Genomic DNA, 11,401 nt, shown 5'->3' with positions numbered 1-11,401 from the left:
ACTTCTAACTTTTTCCTTATAAAATCAGTAATCACTATTATCTCCTGGCAGAAAAAAGGATCATTGTTTTTCTGGAATCTATAGCAGTTTCCATTCTCTGTAAGTTCAGTACTGTCTTGTTTTCCTCCATTACAGTGTCACGTCACTTAAAAATTTTTTTTCTAGTTTTATTGAGATAGTTAACATATAACATATTTTAAGGTACAAAACATAATGATTTGATATATGCACATACTTACAAAATGGTTACTACAGTAAATTTAGTTAACATCTTTCACTTCACATAGTTTTTAAAAATGTTTCTTCTTGTGATGAGAACTTTTAAATAACTTTCAAATATGTAATAATACAGTATTATTAACTGTCATCACTATGCTGACATTACATTCCTAGGACTTATTTTTCTTATAACTGGAAGTTTATACCATTTAACCACCTTCGTCCATTTCACCCACTCTCCACACCCCAACTCTGGCAACCCCCAGTCTGTTTGCTGTATCAATGGATTTAGTTTTTTTAGGTTCTAATACATGAGATCATATAGTATTTGTCTTCCTTTCAGATTTGTTTCACTTAACATAATGCCCTCAAGGCCACTCCACTTTCAAATAGTATTAACTGAAGACACAGCACCCACAAGACCCAAACACATTGGATGTGTCAGAGCAACTCCTATCAAGGGGTGTGAGTTCTTCAGTCTAAACATCCACAGAACCCTCTTTTCCATCACTTCTCACTGAACATTCATGTTTCTAGCTACTTCTCACTCAAAGGAACTCTTCACCAAGTTTTAAATTGAGAAAATTGTATTTACAATCAGCAAAGAATTTATATTCTTATGTCATTTTAATTTGGTCATTCTTTCTTATGTCATATTTCTTATGTGTTATAATTTAGTTCTGTATGTCTTTCCCTACAAAAACTGAACACATTGGAAATTTTTTTATAATAAAACATTTATAAGTTGTTAATGCTAAACTCTAACATGCAGCCTGATCATTCAGAGAAGCCAATATTTAAACCCTTACCAAGCATTTTAGACAGCCTTCACTGATATATAAGGACTTTTACTTAGGCTATCTGCTCTGGTAGCTAGATAATAGATTGTAACACTGTGAAACACCACCAGCCATGTTTTGTATTTAGCACTATTGTTCAAGTTTGTACACTTTTAAGATAATCAAACTCTGTTAGAGTAGACATATGTGAGTGAGGCTTAACTTCCTTTTCTACAGACTATCAGTATGTTTTAAATGTTGCAAAGCAATTAATATGTCTAAAATTTTTTTGTCAGATATTGTAGTTCATCAGACAGTAAGGTTTAAAAACAAATTCTGAAAAAAATAAAAAATAAAAACAAATTCTGGGTGCTTGGTGGTGGGTATGTAAAGCAGATTTTTAGGAGTTTAAATTTCACCTTAAGTCGAAAGGAAAACAATTTGATTCAGCTGTTTAAACTTTTTAGATTTGTCTGCTTAAGAACTGTAAGAAAGATAAATTGTAAAGAAAATTGCGCATGCATACATGTGCATGCACACACGGAGAGTATATGAAAATCACTAATTTTGAGAAAGTGCCCACTTTTTTTTTTTAGTCTTTTGGATGAATTATATTTGGTTTCAGTTCAGTTCAGTCGCTCAGTCGTGTCCGACACTTTGCGACCCCAGGAAGGAGGACAGGCACGCCAGGCCTCCCTGTCCATCACCAACTCCTGGAGTTTACTCAAACTCATGTCCATCGAGTTGGTGATGCCATCCAGCCATCTCATCCTCTGTTGTCCCCTTCTCCTCCTGCCCCCAATCCCTCCCAGCATAAAGGTCTTTTCTAATGAGGATTTGGTTTCAGGTATGTTTAAAAGCTTGAAAATTACTTTTGTAACAGTGCATTCTTTGTCACAGGAAATTGGGCATTTAAATACATTTTTTAATGCTAAAATATAAAAATGCTGTAAATGCTTACTTGTTCCATTTTAATAAAAAACTATTAGAAAATATTCATATTAATAATACTGGTTCATAATAGCACAGTGACTCTTCTTTTGAAGAATATGGACTGCAGGCATTTAGAATTTACCATTTCATATTGGAACAAATAATTTCAATAAAGTCTATCAAATATACTGTAGACTTAGACTGTTTGGAAAATCCCTTTAATTCCTGTGCTCTAAAGTTCACTGCATACATACCTTTTAAGAACAAGTTTATTAATTTCCCTGAGTTATTCTGAAACTGTCAAAACTTAACCATTTATACCCATAAAGTAGTAAGTTCATATGGTTCAGTCTCATCCCCATCAGTACTCAGTCTGGTCTGTCTATAAAGTCAAATTGATTTTTTTTTTTTTAAACTGAGTTGACAAATAGAAACAGGGACCTATGATACAGTGCGTTCTGGGCCTGAGGGGAGCCAATCCTGCTATTAGAGATTATTTCTAAGGTAAACCAAAGATATCGCTTATCAGTCACCTAAATCCACCAACCAAAAGAGAAAATCAGTGAAACGTGTAATGGGTTGAGGAAACTTTTAGGGATAAATATCAAATAATTCAACTTTGAAACTTAAGGGATAAAGAAATTTCTCTTGAATCTTTAGTATTGGCTGGCTTTCCAAGAATGGCTATTGGGCTTACGTTCACATGTGGGAAGCCTTGATGCCTGTCCCCTTTGGTGAGTCAGAGGCTTGGGTGCTTCAGTTGTCAGGTAACTTCAGCTCCTCCTCTGAGTGGCTATGGAGACAGGAGCTGTGGCCATGGGCAGAGTGCCTTCTTGCTCAGCCAGTGGCACCTCAGTCCTTTAGGTACTAAATATTAAGCTTTCCAGCAAGTCTGCAAGGGTTGGTGGCCTCTAGTCTCAGCCCAGCTTTAGCCCCAGTCCTGTTGCTAAAGTAGCAGAGACTCAAGGCCACCTCTATAAAGAATAGCCAACCTAACCTATAGATCTAATGTGATTCCCATCAAATTAACATATTTCATTTTTCACAGAACTAAGACAAATAATCCTAATATTTATATAGAACTATAAAAGACCCAGAATTGTCAAAGCAGTCTTGAGGGAAAAGAACAAAGCAGGAGGCATAACCCTCCCAGACTTGAGATAATACTACAGTAAGGCCATTCTGACCAAAACAGTGGTACTGGCACAAAAACAGACATCCTATTATATACAGGATGGATGAACAACAAGGTCCTACTGTATGTAACACAGGGGACTATATCCTGTGACAAACTATAATGCTAAAGTATGAAAAAATATGAAAAAACATGCTTATGTGTGTATAATTGAGTCACTTTGTTGTACCAAAGAAATTAACACAACACTGTAAATCAACTATACTTCAATAAAATTGTAAAGAATAGTCAGCCTTATGACTGAACTGTGGTAGTACCTCTCAGCATTTTGAATGAATCTCTAAATGGCCTTTCTGGAGCTGGTGCTAATTTTGGCTGTGTTTACTGCACAGCTATGAAATTACACTATAAATATATAAAAGGGAGGGAATTATAATGTATACCCAGGTTTTCTGCATGGTAAGTGGGCCATTTTTCTTTGACCTTTTCTGTTTAACCATAAGACTCTAAAAAAAAACGAACATATCTAATTTTTCACTTCTCAGAAGTAGAGGAATATAAACATTAAATCATGAAAGATTCACAGTGGTCAAGTCCAAACCCCAGCAAGTTGAGCAAACTGACTTCAGAGAAGTTAACTTGCCCAAGGTAACATCATTGGTTTGTATATTCAACAAAAAAAACTTTATGTACCTATTATGTTCCGGCTACTGCACTAGTCAAAAGCTAGAAGTCAAATCTAGTATTTTGTTTCCCAGTACTCTTGCTTTCTCTAAACTTCTGGTGGCCATTTCTCTCCGGTATTTGGGATGTCTTTCTCCCAAGGTCAGTTAATACACCTGCTCAGCAGTGTGATGGCTGTGCAAATAAGTTCCTGACCCTTGTCTCAAAAATGCTTTTTTTTTTTTTTTAACTTGAGAAGAAAAAGCTTTGGACAGAAGTCTTAAGTTCTAGCTTAGCTTCTACATCTGTAATATGAGAACAACAGCACCTGCCCTTTGAGTTGTTCTGAGGATTAGAACTGGTAAGGCCCATACAGCACGTAACAAAGCATTGAGTCTCCGTGAGCTCTCTTGCGTTATGCCTGCTCTGACAAAATGGTTACCAAACTGTTACCAAAATGGTCTCACCTGGAACAATGGACTTTCTAAAGTCACAGATTTGCTTCCAAACATTTTAAAACCACAACTAGGATTATGCAAAAGGAACTCAGTTCCCCACTTCAATTCCAAGTCATTTTATCATTGTTTTAAAGCCAGCAGTTGAAAACCATATTTATAGTGAGTACATGTTTTATGCTTCAGTCATCCTCTTCCTCTTCACCCCCTGCTTTCCTCTTTCTGGAGGGTTCATCTGAACAGACAACAAGAGAGAAGGTGTAAAATTCAATACTGAATGCTTCTGGAAATTCTGTCTAAAGTAGTTCTGAGCTGATGGGGGAGCCAGCCCTTCAAGTTAGAACTCGACCCTCCCAGCGATGACCTTGTCCACAGACACTGTCTCTACAGGTCAGGCAAGGGGAGCCCCGACTTCCAGTGGTCAGGGCCAAGGGACACATCACTATTTTGGTGTGGATTTCCCTCATTACTACTTGAAATATGTTCCTCGGCTTCCTCAGTACTTCACTTTCTCTATCTAAAATTCACTATTTTAAAGCCTGTTGATTTGTTGATTTTTTTTAAAGGACTGCCTGTATTTTATGTGCTTTTTTCAGTATGGTTTCCAAGTTTTAAATAGATTTTTTTGCGTGAAAAATGAGTGCTTCTCTTACACAGTAAGAGCCATTTCTGTTACTAAGATGTTTTCTCTGACTTGTAACTCAAGACCCATAGTGGAGTGTGTTATGGGTTCAGAAAACACTGGATAAATTAATATGGTACAATGGCAACAACAGAGTGATTCACTTGTGTAATTAAGACTTAAAATTTCTTGTGATCTTTAAATGGAAAAGGAAATAAAGTAGATAATTTTAATATTAAACATAGAAATGAAATAACCCTGCACTATTATTATGCTCATGGTGATCGTGAGAGGCCCCTTGATCTATTTCACTGAACTTCTAGTTTTCTAGTTGGGCCCTGGTGTCAGCCACATGGCTTTTCTCACAGGCCTTTCTGTCCACTGGCACACCCACCCTAACACCTCCTTCAACACCCAACGAGAGGGTGACTATTCTGGACTGCCTCCCACTGCACACAGGTATCAGGCATTCCTCTGGGCCACGCCTAGGCTTGTTACTGCATGCATCTCGCTGAGTTGTAGGGAGATGTGTAGACACCCGTCTGTGCTCCTGGGCTGTGAGCTCCTTATTCTCGGAGTCGGCTTGTGGCTACAGGGAAACCCCTTCGGATTGAATAAACTTGGTTTTACCTCATCAGTGGTGAGTTTCTTTGCCGTCAGTGATCTCTGAGCCCCATCTTCATCTGGTCCCTCATCACTCTCTGGAGAATATATTCTGGCCCCTTCCTCTGAAAGCAAATATGGGGACTTTAGATATGGGACTGACCTTCAAAGATGAAGACCCATTTATTCCTGAAAAAATTTTTTTTACTGTTGAATGTTGTTACTTCCCACTGTATATTTCCCTTTGTTGAGACGCTAACCATTTTTTAAAGTTTTCATGAAGAGATACATACAGCTTTCAAACATGCTAAAATGACTTATATTGGAGAGGTTTTTTTCCCTCAGAGAGATTGATCACTTTTAAATACCTGAAGGGCTGCACACACACATTTTTTAAAACTACAAAGTTTAACACTGGGTCCTTAATTATACAATCAGACAAACTGCCTATTATACATTTTTTACCATGAGGACATAAATTATTTAGTTGATTTTCTTAATTATGGGGGTGCCTTATTTTCCCAGCCAACTTTCATGTGAGAAAGTGGTCCTAACAAAAACAAAAGAAAAGGCCTTTGTATTGTTGTTCTCAGTGAATAACAGCAGGACAGACACTCAGTGGTCACCAGAGCATAAGTGGCCCCATGGCCCTGAGGTGATGGAAACGCGACCTCCTCATCAGACTCACCTCCGCGTTCCCCTTGGTCGTGGTTTTTGATGGCTTCATCCTCCTCGTCACTGTTGGGGTCCTGGTAGGGGGCACTTGGCCCTGCCTGGTTCTGCAGACGGATTGTCTCCTGGTGAGCAGAAGCCTTCAAACGTGCTGCTTCTTTCTGTAAAGACTTAAAAAAAGATGAATTCACTTAGTGTCTGCTTGAAACTAAAGAACATGAAAATGCCTTGCCCAGGATAACACCAGTTCCTATGTCCTCACAGTGAGTTCTCTCCATTTCACATCTCTGTTACCACACATGGTATCATTATGTTCAATTCTAAGGTGTGAAGACAACACGGGGTGAAGAGGCAGGAGGCTCCCTCACACCAACCGCCCCATCACAGCTGGCACGGACACAGCCTTGGGAGCTGCAGCGTCCCCTCTGCTGCCAGGAACAGTCCAGAGGGCACGACCAGCCTGAGGAACCTCATCCATGCCCAGCGGATGCCTGAAGGAGGCAGGTTCTCTTCACCCTGAGACACACACCTGAGTTGTCAGGCTCCACCAAACTACCATGGCGCCCAGATATTCCTGCCTGGGGCCCTCAACCCAGGGCACTCCCCACAGCTGCTGCTGGCAGGATGAAGGGGGTGCTGCTGGGGAGGGTCCCTGAGTCCCAAAGTAGAGCCCTTGTTCCCTTCCACCCACCTGGCTTCCACATGTTGGGTTCCACAGGTGGGGCCAGTGTTGACAGAGTCAGGAATGTCCTTCTGACCTTCCAGCATCACCTCCCCTCTGGCTAACACAGTCTAATGCTGTGTGTCAAAGGTTACATTTGTTAAAAAAAAACAACAAAAACTGTCAGTTTCCCTCTGAGAGCTCATAGATTGGAGAGAGACACCTGAGGGTCTGGATTGCTGTGTCTCACCACTGGCCCATTGACTATGACCATTCCTATGGTTAACCACACACTTGGAAGCTTAAGCTGGCTCCCTGATAACTACAAGAAATAAAATGACTGTGACAATAAGAAATGATGATTTAATATTCTGAAAAGCACAGCTCTTAATGCACCAAACAATCCTAGGATAAAGCTCAGCCAACATACCTTAATCAACTCTACACGCTGGCATTCAGGATCAGGACCCGCCACTGGTAAGATTCTAATCGTCTGCATCCTTGAGTATCTACTAGCAAGTGGCAGGGTCACCTTTTTATGTGTGGCATAGTCTGTAGCATGAGGTCTGCGGGAAACAGACAGAAATGACTCTCTGTTTACTAAGAACATTTGCAGGCAATCACACCGAGAGCAAACAGCGGCGGACAGGAACATCAGCACCCGCAGCCCTTTCCTCTGGCGCATGCGCACACCAAGAGCATGCTCACAATCAGCCGGCTTCCCAGGAAAACGTCCCTGAAGAGAAGGGACACGCTGACCAGCAGAGTGGCACAGACAGTTTAGGCCTCTTACCAGGTGTGCTGATCAATGTGAATTAATAACTGGTCTTCTGGTTTAGACAGCAGTCTCGTGTTGGTTTCCAGACCGTGAACTGGCTCCCTGAGAGACAGGAACTTGTTGCAAAGGTGAAAAATGGCATGGGAACCAGACCATTGGCCTTGGGAAGTTGCACCTCAACATCACATCAGTCAGGCTCTTTGCACATCCAGCCTCTCTAACCTGTTGCTCAAACTGCCACGCAGCAATAGGTCACTCTGAATAGTTACCTGAAGGTGAGCTTGGATTTAAAGACAGCTTGTCCCTGCAGACCAGTGTCTTCCCTGATGAACAGGTGGTTGTGATTGGCCTGCATCGGGGCCTTGTAGACATCAAACACCTCGTTGCCTAAATGTAGGGACAGGCTAGAAACAGAAATAGTTCAGTTATTAGGATGGATAGTTAACAAATCCTATAGCTTCCATTCTGTCATGTTTAGTCGCTAAGTTGTGTTCGACTCTTTGCAACCCCACAGGCTGTAGCCCGCCAGTCTCCTTTGTCCATGGGATTCTCCAGGCAAGAATACTGGAGTGTGTTGTTATTTCCTTCTATAGGGGATCTTCCCAACCCAGGGATCAAACCTGCATCTCCTGTGTTGGCAGGCAGGTTCTTTATCATGAGCTACCAGGGAAGTCTCCTCTACCCTGTTAGCAATTCTTAAAATGCTGTGGAACTGCAGGATCCTGTCCCCATACTGAAGATTTAAGACAGACAAAAGATACTAGAAACAACTAACCTAGCTCCTTTCAAAGTAAAAGGGGGTAAAATCCATCTTCTTTTCAACTTGAAATCTAACTGTTTTATCATTTCCCAATCTCTACAACCTCATTAGTAAAATAGAAATCGTTTTTTTTCAAACATACCAATCTATAATGTCTAATGGTTACATATGGGCACTGACATTAGGTTTTCATCTCAATAAGGTAGATACTGTGAATTTGATCACAACTTGGGTCTATGTCTAGAGTCGCCCAGCATAGCACTGTGATCTCAACCGTGCTTCAGCCTCAGTCCTTCCAGTGAATATTCAGGACTGATTTCCTTTAGGATGGACTGGTTGGATCTCCTTGCTGTCCAGGGGACTCTCAAGAGTCTTCTCCAATACCACAGTTCAAAAGCATCAATTCTTGGGCATTCAGCTTTCTTTATAGTCCTACTCTCACATCCATACATGACTACTGGAAAAACCAAAGCTTTGACTAGATGGACTTTTGTTGGCAAAGTAGTGGCTCTGCTTTTTAATATGTGGTCTAAGAGGCCTAGATTTTGTTAATTCTGTAATAAAAAATCCCCAAATATGGTCCTACACAGAAAACTTCATTCATCCTGGGCCTCCCTCTGGGTGTTTCCATACTTCTCAGGTCTGTGCTCACCTTCCATCTGACCACTTGACTATCCGAGCATTGCTTTCTTTAATTTTATTTCCGTCTTTATCCCGGCGTATCCTCCATCGTATAGTATTTTCTATCTGATTTAAAACACAAAGGCAATATTGTCAAAATGGCTATTCTACCCAAAGCAATCTATAGATTCAATGCAATCCCTATCAAGCTACCAACGGTATTTTTCACAGAATTAGAACAAATAATTTCACAATTTGTATGGAAATACAAAAAACCTCGAATAGCCAAAGTAATCTTGAGAAAGAAGAATGGAACTGGAGGAATCAACCTGCCTGACTTCAGACTCTACTACAAAGCCACAGTCATCAAGACAGTATGGTACTGGCACAAAGACAGAAATATAGATCAATGGAACAGAATAGAAAGCCCAGAGATAAATCCACGAACCTATGGACAGCTTATCTTTGACAAAGGAGGCAAGGATATACAATGGAAAAAAGACAATCTCTTTAACAAGTGGTGCTGGGAAAACTGGTTAACCACTTGTAAAAGAATGAAACTAGAACACTTCCTAACACCATACACAAAAATAAACTCAAAATGGATTAAAGATCTAAATGTAAGACCAGAAACTATAAAACTCCTAGAGGAGAACATAGGCAAAACACTCTCCGACATAAATCACAGCAAGATCTTCTATGACCCACCTCCCAGAATATTGGAAATAAAAGCAAAAATAAACAAATGGGACTTAATGAAAATTAAAAGCTTTTGCACAACAAAGGAAACTATAAGTAAGGTGAAAAGACAGCCCTCAGATTGGGAGAAAATAATAACAAATGAGGAAACAGACAAAGGATTAATCTCAAAAATATACAAACAACTCCTGAAGCTCAATTCCAGAAAAATAAACGACCCAATCAAAAAATGGGCCAAAGAACTAAACAGACATTTCTCCAAAGAAGACATACAGATGGCTAACAAACACATGAAAAGATGCTCAACATCACTCATCATCAGAGAAATGCAAATCAAAACCACAATGAGGTACCATTACACGCCAGTCAGGATGGCTGCTATCCAAAAGTCTACAAGCAATAAATGCTGGAGAGGGTGTGGAGAAAAGGGAACCCTCTTACACTGTTGGTGGGAATGCAAACTAGTACAGCCACTATGGAAAACAGTGTGGAGATTTCTTAAAAAACTGGAAATAGAACTGCCATATGACCCAGCAATACCACTTCTGGGCATACACACTGAGGAATCCAGATCTGAAAGAGACACGTGCACCCCAATGTTCATCGCAGCACTGTTTATAATAGCCAGGACATGGAAGCAACCTAGATGCCCATCAGCAGATGAATGGATAAGGAAGCTGTGGTACATATACACCATGGAATATTACTCAGCCGTTAAAAAGAATTCATTTGAATCAGTTCTAATGAGATGGATGAAACTGGAGCCCATTATACAGAGTGAAGTAAGTCAGAAAGATAAAGAACATTACAGTATACTAACACATATATACGGAATTTAGATAGATGGTGGCGATAACCCTATATGCAAAACAGAAAAAGAGACACAGAAATACAGAACAGACTTTTGAACTCTGGGGGAGAACGTGAGGGTGGGATGTTTTGAAAGAACAGCATGTATATTATCTATGGTGAAACGGACCACCAGCCCAGGTGGGATACATGAGTCAGGTGCTCGGGCCTGGTGCACTGGGAGGACCCTGAGGAGTCGGGTGGGGAGGGAGGTGGGAGGGGGGATCGGGATGGGGAATACATGTAACTATATGGCTGATTCATGTCAATGTATGACAAAACCCACTGAAATGTTGTAAAGTGATTGGCCTCCAACTAATAAAATAATATTAAAAAAAAAAAAAAAAAAAAAAAAAAAAAATAAAACACAAAGGCATACAAAACCAGACGCTAAAGAATCTGCCTCCAGTACAGGAGACCTGGATTCGATCCTTGGGTCAGGAAGATGCCCTGGAGGAGGGTGTGGCAACCCACTCCAGTATTCTTGCCTGGAGAATCCCATGAACAGAGGAGCCTGATGGGTTACAGTTCATGGGATCGCAAAGAGACATGATTGATCGACTAACACTTTCACATACAAAACCATGTTACTGACTGCATGTTCTTTTCTTCTCAAGTGATTTATAATCACATGCCAAGAATTCATAGGTGGTAAGAAAATAAGCTCACTGAAAAATAGATGATTAGGCAACACGGAAACCCTCCTACTACAGATACCTAGAGACACTGGTTAAACGCACCAGTCATTCTGTTTTAATCTTTCCTGAGTTCCACCATACGGCTGCGGAAGCAAAAACTTAGGGCCCATATGAGGTAGGAGGTTATAACTGAGATTTCTATTGCAGCCCCACTTGAAGGGTTATGAACCCAGTGAAAGAAGGACTAAAGAAGGGCCCAGTAGGTAAGAAAGCTCTGAGCATTCATTTTAAAAAAAGTAATTAAGTAATAAACA

General features: G+C 40.3%; 1 protein-coding gene across 1 annotated transcript; it reads right to left on the bottom strand.

Moving 5' to 3' along the window:
- Nucleotides 1-1,742: 1,742 nt before the first annotated feature.
- Nucleotides 1,743-7,912, bottom strand: LOC136171440 (RNA polymerase-associated protein LEO1-like). The gene is made up of 4 exons (XM_065940043.1): nt 7,173-7,912; nt 6,098-6,251; nt 5,437-5,534; nt 1,743-4,419 (listed from the first exon to the last, which is right to left on the bottom strand). Exons 1-4 carry the CDS (start codon nt 7,425-7,427, stop codon nt 4,360-4,362), a joined length of 567 nt encoding a protein of 188 aa, XP_065796115.1. The 5' UTR covers nt 7,428-7,912; the 3' UTR covers nt 1,743-4,359.
- Nucleotides 7,913-11,401: the final 3,489 nt, after the last annotated feature.

This window comes from Muntiacus reevesi, chromosome 7 (genome assembly GCF_963930625.1).
Source record: "Muntiacus reevesi chromosome 7, mMunRee1.1, whole genome shotgun sequence".
Taxonomy (NCBI): Eukaryota; Metazoa; Chordata; class Mammalia; order Artiodactyla; family Cervidae; genus Muntiacus; species Muntiacus reevesi.
This window is presented reverse-complemented; position numbering and strand designations above follow the sequence as displayed.